Source organism: Pinus tabuliformis, chromosome J (genome assembly GCF_031772625.1).
Source record: "Pinus tabuliformis cultivar Carrire ecotype Pingquan chromosome J, CPIR1, whole genome shotgun sequence".
Classification (NCBI taxonomy): Eukaryota; Viridiplantae; Streptophyta; class Pinopsida; order Pinales; family Pinaceae; genus Pinus; species Pinus tabuliformis.
Genome location: NC_142295.1, coordinates 212915133 through 212931279, shown reverse-complemented (window position 1 = coordinate 212931279; position 16147 = coordinate 212915133). Strand labels below are relative to the sequence as shown.

The 16147-nt window shown below is 40.1% G+C and overlaps 1 protein-coding gene across 1 annotated transcript in view; it reads left to right on the top strand.

The window, feature by feature from the left end:
- LOC149226454 (uncharacterized) overlaps positions 1-16147 on the top strand; it is a 513224-nt gene that overhangs the window by 155733 nt on the left and 341344 nt on the right. Inside the window, exons 6-7 of the mRNA XM_089377495.1 lie at positions 9678-9782; positions 11284-11409. Coding sequence (XP_089233621.1) covers positions 9678-9782; positions 11284-11409 — 231 coding nt within the window. The remainder of the gene's footprint in view (positions 1-9677; positions 9783-11283; positions 11410-16147) is intronic.

Genomic DNA, 16147 nt, shown 5'->3' with positions numbered 1-16147 from the left:
TTTTCGGCAATATGTGGTACTACATGGTCCTTGACCTCGTCAAGGATGATGCTCTTGGCCCTTGCCATTGCCTCCTCGTACTTATCGTTCTCAATTGAGTCAACTGGGATCGCTATCGTCTTGAAGGCAAAGTGCTTGAGACGATTTCTGTCTAGAACAGACAAGATTCTGGCCTTGCAGACTACGAAGTTTGAGGTTCTGTCTAGTCTGTCCTGGTCTCTTACCCCATTCACTGCCATTTCACTACTCCTCTACTTCCCTCCTGGAAGTTCTCGGTGTGACTCCCTCTGAGCCTCGATTTCCCTCTTGGAAACCCCTCTACCAATGTCGAGATGCCCCCACTCCGATCGTTAGTGCAGCTGCACCACTGATTCAGATTTCTTGGCTAGAAATCCTTAGCAACAACTCCCTCCTCCTTGGTCTTGCCCTGTTAGGTACTGTTCTGACTACAGTACCCCACCAACTTCACTCTGCAACTTACACCACAACTTACCCACAACCTCCTGTGCCTCAGCAAACTGAAGGTTAGAGCTTCTAGGCTCTACGCAATCCCGGCACCAGCAAAATCCACACCTCCTGGCCACGGGGGTCAATCCTTCCTGACTGAGAAAGATGACCGGGCACTGCGTAGGTCAGGTCTGCTCTCTTCTGCCACAACGTTGATCCTCCTCTCGGCTCAAACTTGATGATGCAGGCATTGCGTCACCCCTTCCTTGCTGCTTCTCTGCTAGGAACATCTTCTGTCACTCGGGACAGTTGTTTCTGCTGCTGCTGCTCTACTAGGCTAATGCCCTCAGTTCTCCTGTGATTTGTAACCATGCTCCTATACCATGTTGGAATTTCTAAGTCTAACAGTTAGAAATCCTTCATGTACTTTCTGATTTATTTTTGCCTACTTGTTCTGTTTAACGAACAAGTTATTTACCATGTAAATACTGAAAATAAATACAAGTTCATGCTCAACACATTACAGATCTTCAACTGAAGGAAAAACAAGCACACAAGTGACATTGTTGTTTTTGGACTAATGTCCTCGGAGAAACCCAATGCGGGAAAACAGGTGCAACTATCTGAGGGTTTTATTATTAAGTAGTTTCAGAATACAATCTGGGTGCCAAACCGACTCACCCCACAGGGAATGATCTCGATAGTAGTACCTCTCAATCGTAGACAGATATTCCAACGAAAACCCCGGATGAACAATCCCACAACTCTCAGCTCCAATCTGCCCCGCGAAATCTCTAGCCTCTGCCTCTAGGGACTGCGTCAGCCTCTCTGGCTCAGAGTCGCCCCAACTCGCACAGCGTTAGCCTCTAGAGCCTCTGTGTCACCCACGCCGACTCTCTCTGGCACTGCACAACTCCTGGCTGCCTCTGCGTGGGCCCTGACTGGCTATGCATGACCTGTAGCTAGCTCTGCCTGCGTCTCTTCTGATGTTTGCGCTGATGCTCCTGGTACTCTCTCTGCCTCTCTGCTTCTCTATTCACTGCCCCTTAGCTGCAACTCTGAATACTCCTTCGATTTCCTTAGCAAGCCCTGCCCCAGAAAATCGAATTTTTGATCAACTCGGTGTGTTCTCCAAGTGACCCTCAAGCTTTCTGTTATACTTTTCTCGTTGACATATCAACGGCCAAGATTAAGTCCCTAATAAACGGCTAAGATTAGATCTGGCTTGATCCATGAGTTTTGGACCATCCTAACTTAGTTTTATATTAATTCACATTAATATTTTATTTTCCGTAAGTTTATATTTAGGGTCACCATAAAAAATATTAATTATTTTAATATCTTCCAAACTAGTTAGATTCTGACCAAACCATTTTTGGGTATTGGAGATCTCATGTGTTTTAGCCCCTCCACTAATTTTCGTGGCTAGAGCACATCCGATGCTACCCCAAATCAACATATAAAAGATTATACCAATAGCTCACAATGCACCATGCTCCAAAAGAAGAACACCCATGAAGGACCCCCAAAGTCTTCTTATTTATATTCTTGAAAATTATACAAAGTTGCAACGTTTCCGCAAGCACAATAGCTAGTAAACAATGGATACATAAGTGAGAACACAAAGCTCTTATTATAGAAAAGCTTGGGAGCCAATCCCAAGTCAAATGGTGACAATTCCCAAGCAAATGGGTGACAATCCCAAAGCACCTTCATGCAAATTCGAATTTCCCAAGTGGCATCAAGAATCCCTAAAGCAAAATTGAATTCCATGATGAGAAACAATGTGGGGATAATTTCCCATAAAAATCTTTGTCAAATATTCTCCCTCAAGCAAAATCTAAATCCATGATGAAATGACAAGTTTATATAGGTGAGAAACAATGTGAAAATAATTTCCCATAAAAATCTCTGTGAAATATAACCCAAATCTTCCCAAATGTGTATTAACTCCACAAATATCCCGTTAGAAATTCTTCCTGTACTATCTGATTTATTGGTTCCTACTTGTTCAATTACTTAACAAGTTATTTACTATTTAAATACTGAAAATAAATACAAGTACAGTATCAACATCTACAGATCATCAACTGAAAGTAAACAAGCATACAAGTGACACCGTTATTTTTGGACGAATGTCCCCGGAAAAACCCAATGCGGGAAAACCAGTGCAACTATTTAGATGGTTTTATTATTATGCAGTTTTTAGAATACAACTAGGGTGCTACAAATGGATCATCCAACAGAGAATGCCCTCGGCAGTAGTACCTCTCCTTGGAGACAGATATTCCGGCTGATTAATCATCGGATGAACGATCCCACAGCAACACTTGCAGCTTCTGCTACTCTACGTCACTCTGATAGGGATTGCGTCACCCTATCTAGCTCACAAGCTCCAGTCTGTCCCACAAAATTCTCCAGCGCTGCCTCTAGGCCCCATGTCAGCTCTGCTAGCCTTTGCGTAAGCTTCTGGAGCCTCTGCGTCAGCCCCTAGACCCTCTGCATCTCACACGCTGGCCTCTCTGGCTCTGCATAGCCTCTAACTGCCTCTGCGTAGCCTCCAACTGCCTCTACGTCAACCTCGTTGGACTTTGTGCTGCCTCTTTGGTACCAACTCTGCCTCTCTGCTATGTATTCATTGCCCCTTAGCGGCAACTCAGATCACTCACTCGATTTCCTTAGCAAACCCTGCCCCAGAAAATCAAATTCTTGATCATTCTTGGTGTGTTCTCCAACTGACCCTCAAGCCTTCTTTTATACTTTTCTTGTTGGTCCATCAACGACCGAGATTAAATCTCTAATCAATGGCTAAGTTTAGATTTGGCTTGATCCATGAGTTTTGGAACATTTTAACCCAGTTTTATATTAATACCCATTAATATTTTATTTTTCCCAAGTTTAGACTTAGGAACTCCATTAAAAATATTAATTATTTTAATATCTCCCAAACCGTTTAGAATCTGCCCAAACCGGTTTTGGTTCTTGGAGATCTCATGTGCTTTAGCCTCTCCACCAATTTTCATGGCTAGAGCACATCTGATGCTATTCCAAATCAACAACAAATTCGAATTTCCCAGTCAAAAGTTGCTACATTTATGTCAAGAAATTCAATTTCCTTGAGTGGGCCATGTATTTATGATGCAAGGTGCCAAATCATCCTCCAACTTGTCTTTTGACTCACTCCTTTGACTTGAGATAATTTCCAAGTCATTTCCATGTCATTTTGTTACATGGAGCAATTTATTTCTCTCCATTTTTTTTTTTCTGGTTTAATTTATTGCTAGATTTCCTACTAAACTTAGGAAAAGTGGGTTTTGAGGGTGTAGAACACATTTTTAACCCCTCAAAGTGTGTTATAGTAGAAAGTTGAGGGCGAGAGGTGTAATTTTTATTACTCATACCCCATACAACTTCTCTAGACATCATTTATTATATTTCATATACAAATTTTCTTCCAATTTCTGCCATGCGGGAAATTTTAATAATTAAAAAATGACCTCCAGACCTAATCAAATTCCACGAAATTTTACAAGTGATCTAATATGGTAATATACAATGACTCTAGACACTAGGCCTTGCTTTTAAGCTGTACTCCAACTCTAGGGTTATGCTTGGAGGAAAAAATTCAGTTAACTATTAAATTCTTGGAGGAAAATGATAATTAACCAAGTGAAAAAAAACTTCCAGAGTAAACTCACTTTATGACAAGATCCCAGGCCACCCAGGCCTGTTACATGACTCGACTCCTCATACTGGTATCAATTTTACATTGTGCTCATAGGGCTTGTGGAATTTGAGTACAACAAGAAAAGATGAGAAGAAGTAGAGTTGAAAAAATCTGGTTATATGATGATCTCTGATGGTACAAGCAACATTTGGTACATCCTTGGGCATATAGTGTTTGAGAAATCTTCAGGTGCCATTCCAGTGGTCAACAATACTAACTGCATCAACTGACACTGATCCATCCTGCTACTAAATTAAATATTATGGGCCCCCATAGCTAGGTAATGATCCATGAGGTGGACTACTCAAGGACCTTGCTCGATCTCTATAGCTCTCTGGGGCTACAACTCCAAGTTAGCCCACCTCACTCCTGGAGGTATATCTGCGAACATAACAAACTCTGATCTACTCATACTGCTGCTAACCACTGCAATAATGAGTATGATCTCCCCAGACGCCGAAGTACTAGCTTCCATAGGGCTGCTCCCTTTGAAACTAGACTCCCTTTGAGTCACGATCTCCCAATGGGAAATCTCTCTGCTTCGTTATGTCAACTTGCACGGTCCTCCTGCACTGGAAACTAGACTACATAGCTCTGCACAAGGAATATTTTGGTTGGAACTGCACCTGCATATTGCAATTGGGAAACTCACACTGTCTGTGTCACTGCATCTCGCTTTGCAACTGTTTCACGTGTACTGACTGCAACTAGATTTGCAACCATCATCTGAATGACTGGCTGCGTCTGCTGACACTGAACCTACTACTATGATAATGTGGGCTCCTATAGCAAAGGTGATGGTACTGCTGCAACAATTTGGACCTGATATAATGGATCTCCTTGTTGCAACTACGCTGGACCACCCATCTGGCACACTGGAGTCTTATACTCCTCTTGGATCTGGTGCCCCACTATCTCCTTTCAAGCCTAGTCCTTGGTTGGAACCCTTCCTTTCTTTGCAACTTGCTCTAGACAACTCGCACTTCCTCTGACACTTGTTTCCGACAACTGGAAGTCGAATTGCTGCCTAGATCTGCATATTGGCTAACTCGTACGACCTCCTTTGGAAATTTCGTACAGTCATCCCTGTGGAGCTGCAAAATCTGGAAACTCAAAACCATAGAAAATAAACTCGAAAATCTCCCTCTTTCCCATTGATCAGCTGTTGAGTCTGCTACCTGCACTCCCTTCTAGAGTGAGAAGATTTGCTCACAATTACTGCCAATCTGCAACTGGAAAAATTAGATCTCTAAAGCTCGAGATCCCCTGAGTAAAGTTTTCCCTCTGTGTGTAGTTTTCTCTTCCACCCAACGCTAATTCTGCTATTGCAAAACCCTTTGCATCCAACCAAGGAATCTGGTCAGCGAAAATCTAAGTTGCAACTGCTCCCTTTGACTGTTGGAATCACAATCCCGGGCAATTTGACTTTTCTGCAACCTTTGAACTGAAAATTGAATTTTTTGCCCCAACAATTCGACCTGCCTACCTGAGCACTGCGCTACTTCGAAGAATTTCGACTTGCTGCTCCATCTGAGCAACGAAATTCTTTCCTCTGCTTCTAAGCTTCCCGGTTGATCACTAACGCTCTGATACCATGTGAAAATTTCAAGACTGAAATCCTATTGCAGTAACTGGAAATTATTCGCCTAGTTGTTAATTTAATTTTAACATTTTATTTCCTACGACAAATATTGAATAAATCACACCGCGACCTTCACAAATAAAACTGCAGAAAAATAGCGTTGGAAACTGAGGAAATACTAGCACACACAATAAAAATGACACCGTTATTTTTGGACAATTGTCCCCGAAAAAACCCAACTTGGGAAAAGCGGTGCTACAGATAAGAGTTTTATTATAAAGTAAAAGTGAGAAATTATGAGTACAATAATTTGGATGTTGTAATCTGGCTATCCTGCAGAGAAAATACTGGCAAAAATCTAGTGAGGATTTGTCCTCACCCCACAGGCAAATCTGAAGACTGACCTCTGAAACCCCCTCTACAAATTGCCCTGCGTCGCCCTCTACATGGGCTCTGCGTAGGCTCTAATTCATACAACCTGGATCTCAATATGATTTGCTTCTTCTGTTTTCCACTGACTCTAGAAATGCTTCTCCAAGCCTCTGCAAAATTCTTTTGCCACCGAAATACTGAAACGACTTCCCGAATCCCGAATCTGCAAATAGAACTACCTTTAGAGGCTACTGTGCAGTTCGTGCATCAGCCTCAATGTGGCTCTTCTACATCTCTTCAAATGCACTCATTGGATCTGGAAATCTTCCTCCAGCCCCACTGTCCCTGCCCCTCACTGTCTCTTCTTTCTCATTGATGCTCGAACTCTCTGGCAATTGACTACTGCTACTCTAGAAAATCAGATTCTCCAAGTGATTTTGGTGTATTCTCCATCACCACATCAATCCCTTCTTATATCTTTTTGTTGGGACTCCAACGACCAAGATTAAATCTTAATCGATGGCTCAGATCATTTCTGGATCGATCCGTGTGAGTTTCTAGAGAATTCTCACATTGACTTAAATGAATTTTGATTAATTAACCGGTTGTCCTAAGTTTAGACTTAGGAAACATTTAAAAATTTGTTAATAATCTAATTAAATCATTTCTACGTGGAATTTCTAGAAACAATTTCTAGGTTTTGGAGATCTCTTGTATTCTAGTCTCTCCACCAAATTTTGTGGCTAGAACCAGTGTTGATAATATCGGTATCGGGAAAATATCGGCGAGGGTCCAGAAAATATCTTATCGGCAATATCGGCGAAAATATCAGCAAAATATCGGCAAATATCGGCAAGCATAAAAAATGCATAATATATTCATTTTTTTTCAGATTTTTAAACATATAAAGCAATAACAACATGAAATAAACACATTGGCACATAAATATGAAGAAAACATTGATATATATGATGTCAAATAGAAATGATACATCAAAGGCGATAACAAATCCTGCTGATCCCTGATAATTGTCCATTCAAGGACTCAAATGTGGAGAACCAATACAAAATAACATCACATATATAAAAGTATCTCATCATCATGAGTTATATGTAGCACAACAAATAAAACTAGCAGCTATCTATCTGAAATCACTGCCCTCTCCCACTTTTACGGGAAAACATGATGGGTTGTTTGCCAGGCCTACCCCTAGTAGTAGGAGGCCCTGACCCTGCCTCTGCACCTAATGTCAAATAATGAGTGCTAGGTATGGGGCTGTGCTCTCCTATATCTATAGCAGATGGTGTTGATGCTGATGCTCCCGCAGTGTCCTCCTCCTCCTCCTCCTCTGAGTGTTGTTGCTCCTCTGACTCCGAGTCCTCCTCTTGTTGCCCCTGCTCTAATGGATCATCTGCCACTGGCTCTAACCATGAAGGTGACTCCTCCAAGAGGGGCTCCTCAGACTCCACCCTCCATGGAGACAATACATCAATATTGTCTAAGCTAAGTCACATGACACGAGGACACGAGACACGGAGGACACGTAAATACGAGTATTCAATACTAAACACAACGACCTGGAAACAAGACACGGGGGACACGTTTTATATATATATATATATATGGATAAAAAACTATATTTTGGTATATATATATATATATATATATATATATATACCAAAATATAGTTTTTTATCCATATTAAATTGCAAGTTGCAGCTTATCTAATCAAATTAAAATATAATTACTTCTCAAAGTTCATAGTTCACTTTAAAAAAATAAATAGAATCAAAATTTACTATTTAGAAATTAGAATGTGATATGCTTGGTCTTGATTCTTGAATATTCAATGTTCATTGTTCATGTACAACTTACAAGCACATAAGAAAATAACTAAAGTCTAATCCTATTGATTTCCTCTGCCCCTCTTGCGAGAAAATGCCACAGCTTTCCCTTTCCCTCTAGATGTAGATGCTGGTGCTGGTGGAGTTGGCAGTGGAGTTTGCTATGCTCTAGAAGCTGAAGAACTAGAAGTAGGAGCTATAGGAGGTAGACCACGTCCTCTACTGGTGGTAGGGGTAGCCCGGGCAGGTGGTGTCACCTGGAAACATTACAATCTCCCAATCCTGAAATCCTAAAAAACTGATAAGTCTGCTGGATTTTGAATGAAATCTAAAACTCTACTTTCTCCATATGAAATCCAATGACATCGGAACCACTCTCAAACATCCTGAGTCATTTCATGGTAATGTTAAAAATTTAAGTAAAAGGATGAAAATGAAGATTAAGGAGAATGTCACTTTTACTTTAAGAATTTAACATTACCATGAATAGCATATCAATACTAGGGCTTAGAACGCTCAAACCCTCCTTGGCAGCAACCACATAGCTCTCCCCTTCCTTCTCTAGCAATCAGAAATGAAAATGATATGAAAAAAACCAAAATCGAATTTTTATAGGCCATACAAAAAAATTTTACAATCACCGAGCGATATTTTCGATTGTCGCGCGATATTTTCCGAAATATCGGCGATATTTCGGAAATCGCGCGATATTTTCAAAAGCCGAAAATATCGCGATATTTTGTCGGCGATATATCAGCTCGCCGAAAATATCGCGATATTTCCGAATATCGCCGATATCTCGGCGATATTATCAACACTGGCTAGAACACATCCAGTGCTACAGAAACTAACAAATGCTTGCCCTACATGGTTCCAAGTTAGCCCTACATGCCTTGGAAGGGTGACACAGTTCTGTTTTGGATGGCGTCATGGTGGAGGAGGTGCCTTTTGGAGATGTACACTTGCACTTTGAGGTTTTCTTTGAGTGAGGAGCACTTTTAAACCATTGCTTCACTTGCTTTATGCATTATTGACCATTTTGGAGGATGGCGTCATGGTGGAGATCACTTTTTCACACACTCGTGAGTTGTTTTGGTATCTTATTATGTTTTAGAGCTATCTCAAGGTCGGCTTGTGATCTTTGACCTAGTTGAACACTCAAGTAAACTTCTTTTAAGGCTTTGCTTGTAAAATTAGTGAAGTGAGACTTGTTACCCTCATAAATAGAACGTATCCTCACTCACTTAATCATCATCATTCATCGCAAATCTCCTTCTTTAGAAGGGCAGACTATCTATGTTATCTATGTTAGCTACATTATCTATGCTAGCTAGGATTCTGAGTTAAACTGTTATCGGTTGCAGCTTTATCTAACGAAGGATTTTTTTAGAATCTCTTTAGAGTTTCTTAAATGTTTCACTGTGAAGGCCCTAGTAAATAAGGGCACTAGTGTACAGTGTATATTGTGACATGGGTGCATGGAACGCCCATAATAATTGCAACTGTATTAAAGTAGGGTGGAAATGCTATGCTTTAGTGGCCTTTAAAAGCGTGAGACAAAGCCATGGTTCATGATTGGGTGCATTATATGTCTGCAGAGCATCCTCAAGCCTTCATCAGTACACAAATATTTATTTAGGTTTAATATTATTGTCATGCCCATTTTTGAATTTCACTATTATGTTGTTACTTTCTAGCCTTGCAGGTATATCGAGGGCGTACTATAGAAGGCCAGGATGTTGCAGTTAAAGTTCAGCGCCCCAATGCATTGTATTGTGTTGCACGCGATATCTACATTCTTCGACTTGGTGTAAGTTGGATATATTATAAGATTTAGAATTTACAAATTTATTTTCTCTTTAGTATTGAAGTGCTAGCTGGTCTGGTTAACAAATTGGTTTGCGTGAGTGTAGCCAAGTCCTGCATAAATGTGATTGCTTTTGCAAAAAATCCTTTGAGGAGTAAATTAGAGAATTAAGACACGATAATTGATATTTATGTTTTCATTGTCATTTGTTAATCAAGTCAGGCCCTATGGTCTATGATAAACATTATATTTGCACATGATATGTCCATCCTTCAAGTTGGTCTAACTTGGATGAGTACTAAAGCTCTAGAATTTTATTTAACTCATGTTCATTTTCAATTCAAGTTTATGCTTTTCCTGGTGAAATGGTTTGCACTGAATGTAATTTGATAATTTAATCCACAATAAGGATGGCATTTTTGCAAGAATTCTAGTATAAGATCATATAATTAAAGCATCAGCATTAAGTTTTTGGTTTGCACCATTCAGTATTTAATTTTTAATTTAAATATTGATTTCCATTAGTGGGCGAAGATGGCCAATGGACCATTTTTAATATAAGTCCTCCAAACATTTGTAATGATGGGCCATCTTCTGAGTTGATAATAACATCTCTACTGATCCCATGTTGTTCATTTGGAGTTATTCACAAAATTCAATGACTGAACTTGTCTTCTACCTCATGCTGCCTAAATGTATGAAAAGTATGTAAGGAATGTCCTCATCTCTCATCTCTCCCAAGATGAAATACCTTGCATCTCCGAGAACCAAAACTCTTGGCTCTGATACCATGGTGTAAAACAGGAAACTAAGAAATTTGCAACAGCATATGAACATGTGATTGAACCTGAGGCAAAAAATAACCAGCAAAAGGAAACATGCACTTAACCAGATAGCACTAATATTGAGACGATAACCGAGACAAATACCTTGTTAATAGCAGAATTAACTTTTCTTGCAGCACCACAGCATGCTCAAAGAATAAATCTGCCCACAAAGGGCCTTGAGTCTTACCCAATCTCCCAATCAATACATGCATTACCTTCCTTCTATGAAGTATATGTTCCTTGATTACAATACAAAACCTTCCAGTTACCCTACAAGAAACTTGTATTACTGACTAACATTACATAAAACTATACCAACATTCCTAAAAATGTAACAGCATCTTACAAAACTACAGATTTAATTATATTGCTATGTTTAACATCACATTATATGAAAAGCACAATGCACATCAATAAGGCTATTAACACAGCTCTTCCTCCTCCCAGTGAAGAGATAAAGGAATTCTCTTGTTGAAATGTTAGCATTCAATTCAAGATGATTAAAACAACAAACGATGTTCTACCAATATGAGTTGTGTTGTGACAATTATATCAGCATTGGCGATGTGGCACCATGCATGTAGGCTATATGCATAGAAAATAAAGATTTATAAATGTTCAGGATAAAATCATAGTTGTGAGCTGAACTGATTAGATCTTGATGTTGTCATTTGCAGTTAGGAATATTGGGAAAGTTGGCAGGAAGAAAAAGTGACCTTCGCCTCTATGTTGATGAAATAGGACATGGTTTGTTTGGGGAGCTTGACTACACATGTGAAGCTGCACGGGCATCTGAATTTCAAGTAAGGAATTATTGAAAGCCTAGATCTGTTATTGTTTTATGCTCAATATAGAATGAATTTTTAGCTCAGAGATTTATTACCAAAGTTCATTTGTGCTGTTTCAGATCACATTATCTGATTGCTTTCATCTCTTGATATTCTCACTATTTCTCACAGCTTTTGTCCCATTTTAGTGCAGATATTTGCTTGACTGGTGTGACTGATGTATCCTTATTTTTTAAGTTCTTTTCATGGTATTCTTTGGTTCTAATATTAATGCATTATGTAAAATTTGAAACCTTGCCACAATTTGAAGTATGACATCAACTCCATGTCTATCTACCAGCTTGAAATTTAAAATAAAGTCTGCATAAAATTTTTCAGGAATGACATTTTGGCTGGAAGACAGAAGGGAAGTTGGACAACTAAGGTGCAAGTAAGTGCAGGGAAAGTGTAAGGATTGAGAGTTAACGTTCTATACATTCATGCCATTGAAAAAGAAGGCCCAACAAGAATGCTAGAAAAACAAAACAAGGTTAAGATATGATAAGCTAAGATAATCTTATTAATGTCGAACAAAATACCATCAATAGGTCAATGAGACAGAAGGATACAACCAGTACAAGTACAATGTGGGAGTGCAAACACAACTCCTAGAAAATGCCAAATCTAAATCTAGGATAAAATGAAGTAATAAAGGATACAATAATAGAAACGCCTCATAAACATGTATATAACCGGATCATGTAGAAGGCTAAGTGAATAAATCCAGGACTGGAGGTTGATGATGTCAAGAGTGACAGATTCTGATAGCTGATGGAGAAGGGGTGGTAGTGGCGCTGGCTCGCTATCAGAGTCCTCGAGATCCAATGATGAGTCTGGCTACATGATCTTGGGGGGGATGCAGGAGTGAGAGATACCCCTAACATTCAAGGCGAAAGGAAAGAAGCTTTGGATAAGTCTTCAGCTGCTTCACTGGGGTTAGGGAGGAACCCGTCGGGTGGGCGGGCCCCTGTTCAGGAACTGTATGGTACTAAACTCTTTGATGCTCTGGGTGTGATTGAACTGAGTTGTTGTTTGGTACCTCTGCAACAGTCTCGAGGGTACCAGTTGGCCTCCCAATAGGGGGGGTGAGGGGAGAGCCGAGGTGTCACTGATCTACTATTTGAAACACCCTAAAACTTAACTCATCACTTGTTTCTCCGATCAGCTGGATCAACTTGAAAGAATGATGTGATCATCCAAATCATTTCTGAGAAAGGTGGGGTATGTAGGATCTGAGACCTGTATCTATATATTCCTTGATGATGAGGACTAGGCGACTTTGGTCAAGATATTGGAAGGTAGAGAGGGATGCTTCAGACTCTTTATATAGGCAATAATGAAACACTTGCTTCCTCTCTGTTAAAATTGGCAACTAGGGCCAAACTCCATGTGGGTCATCTTATTTATGGCAGCTGATATTTTTATTGGATCCCTTTCATTGAGAGGTGTAGGATTGATTTAAAGATCACCCGATTCCGATAAGTATTCATGGAGTTATGAATTTATTTATGTTATAAGACAAATTGTCAAGTCGGCCAGCGACTTGTGTAGGCTCAGAAGCCCAACTGTCGTGTCTATTCATCATCTACGTTTTAGTATAAATAGAAGAGGACTTGAAGTCATTTTGACACATCCTCTTCATGTGATCTCCTCCTCTCCACGTCTTTGGGTTTTTGGAAAAGGAGAGACACACAAGAAGCATACATTGGTCAAGCATGAAGCCCTAATCATGAGGAGACCTTATACGCTGTTCTTATACGCTGTTCTAGAAGACATTTATACACAGGGTTGAGATACTCCTTACACGCAGTCATACACAGTCAATGTGATGCCCTAATCTGCTACCCTAAGCCGCAGTCATAAAAGGAACAGTCGTAGTCATAAAAGGAAGAGCAACCACAGTAAGCCGCAGTCAATGAAGGTTAAGGAGCCGCAGATCAGTGGGCTGCAGAGAGCCTAGGTATATGAAGCACAGGGATAGAAGAGCTGCAGTCAGGTATATGGAACCACTGTAAAGACAAGTAGCCACAGTTATCTGCTGTCATGAAGAGGAACTGAAGTTACATGCAGTCAATGAAGACATCCATACGGAGCCATGGAAACATTTATATGCTGGTCATACACGTTCATGGAAACACTTCATACGTAGCCATATATATACGCATAGCATGGAGATACGCTAGCCATATATATACACATAACATGGAGATACGCTGGCCATATATATACACATAGCATGGAGATACGCTGGCCGTATATATATGCATAGCATGGAGATACACTGTCATGAATACACTTTCCATGCAGTCATCTAAACGCAGTCCTCTAACACAGTTAATGAAGACACCTATTCATGCAGTCAAGGATGGGAGAACTGCAGTCAGAACTGCAGTCATTACAACAATGACTTAGTGGAAGAAGCTGTAGTCATAATTGCAGTTAAGCCGCAGATCATACATTAAGATACAACCTCAGTCTCAGCGCTGGAAGTCTGGGCACAATGAGAAGCAGTGTCAAAGGTTTCAAGCAATGTCAGTGCTGCTGTAGTAATGACAATGATAATTACATTCTCAGCATAATGGAAGAAGCTCTGTCAAGAATGATCTGTGACAAAGGCATGATCTAGTTCTTGTAAGATCATGATCTTGTTGAAGATGTAGAGATTGCCTCCGTGGTAATTTCAAGGGATAGTCATGGTTTAGCAATAATGTTATCAATGATGGTAGCAGTACTGAAAATATCAGTGATGCAGTAGTACAACAGTGATAGATTGGTGGCATACCTGTAGCAGCAATGAACAACTGTAGGTAGCATATCTGTAGAAACCCTATCACATGAACAACAAAGGATGAACAGTCTCGGATCATGATGATGTAAGATGCAGCATCATAGGCATGTTGGTAAAGGGCAGCATGATGATCAATGAGACAACATGATGCAGCATGATGGTGCTACACTGCAAGGTGCAGCAAAGGGACGAGATGCAACACTAAGATAGGTGAAGGAGTCACCTTAGAGAATCAGTTGAAGCAATATGTCTTCAACTGATCTCTGCAGATATCAAAAGTCAAAGTCTGCAATGTACTACCTCTCTCACTTTCTCTGCTGAACTTTGAAGAACATAAAAGAAGAATTGATCAAGGGTTTTCCCACATTGTGGAGTTTGTCCCTGGCTAGCGCCACATCCTGTGTCCTCTTGTCTTGGCTTGTCTTCTGCGATTTATATTTATGTTCTATCTGCAGTTTACTTTAATACTGATGTGATTGCTAACTGTGAAAATTTAAATAAGTTGCTCTAGCATAGAACATACCTAAAATTTAACACTCTCTCGATTAGTTAACCCTCTAATGAGGATTCCATCAGAGAACCTTGAGGATCTTGCATATCCCCAGCTGGCAGATGTTTCCTTTTTTGCCTTGATGTATGATGAGCCTTGTCCTGGATGACATCTGTCTTTCCTTCAATGTTTAATGAGATTCCCAAGAGCTATATCCTTCATGTTTGACTGCCATGGATTTTGTCCCTTTTGTCCTTCATGATTCCCATGGTGATGTCACGAGCTCTTGCTTCTAATGCTTCCATGATGCCATGATGCATCTTATTATCATTGTCATATCTTATAACACGATCTAGGAGCTTATGATAGGACCTTTTTGCGAGGGATACTATCTTACTCATAGGAGAGATTTGTTACTCTTGTTAATCTAGGTTGACATCAAGGTTGTCATTGATGTCAATATAGCAGTGTTTGTGATGGCAAATTCTTTGATACATGATGTTGCCTATTGATGCCCATTGATCATAATGCTCATAGTGATGAATGTTTGATAAATGATGAGATGGAAGATCCAAGTGGATTAAATACATATATACAAACATAATAAAAGTAGTAGACCCAAGGAGGAAATTTATTGGAAGCCATCAAAGAAGAGCTATCGAAAGTCATAGGAGTGAAGAGAAGCCACAGGAGCGACAAGCCAAGACAAAGTAGGTTATCGCATATGCCCAAGGGTAAGTGCTATCGGAAGAACAAAGAGGAACATTACGTTGGAGGAGTAGAGCTATCGGAAGAGGAGCCATAACGGAGGAGTTAACAGTAAAGACCACAAAACACATCGACGACTTTATATCAGCACTTTATCGGCAACTTTATTATATGCCAGTGCACAAAACCTGCGATTACGATTTGAAGCTATGCGCCCGACAAATTTATTAACTGTTGTTTGGAATATATCGCATCCGCTGCATCACAAACTTTAAAAGCCTTGCCAACGCTCAAAACCCCCGATTGCGATATGTGCATTGTGGACGCAACGGACTATTACAATACTCCTTAATGAAATATTGCGTCTGCCACATTGGAAGGTATCGCAAAGTCTTAAAGGTATGACACACCAAAATCTGCGATTGCGATATCACTGCGGACTTGAAACATGCTATGAATACATTGTTATGTTATATCGCGTCCGCCTCATCGGGAGTCATATCACGAGTCTTAAGGGTTGACACGGCCAAACCGCCGATTGCAATAAACCCCCGAACCGCTATTGCGATAACATTGCGGACCCGTTGCATCATTATAGCATGACTTAATTAAATATCGCATCCGCAGTAATCACAAAGTTCAAAGGGATGTCAAATGGCCGATTGCGATAGAGTTGTGGACCCGACAGACATTAAAAATAGTTTATTAAATATCACATCTGCTACGGG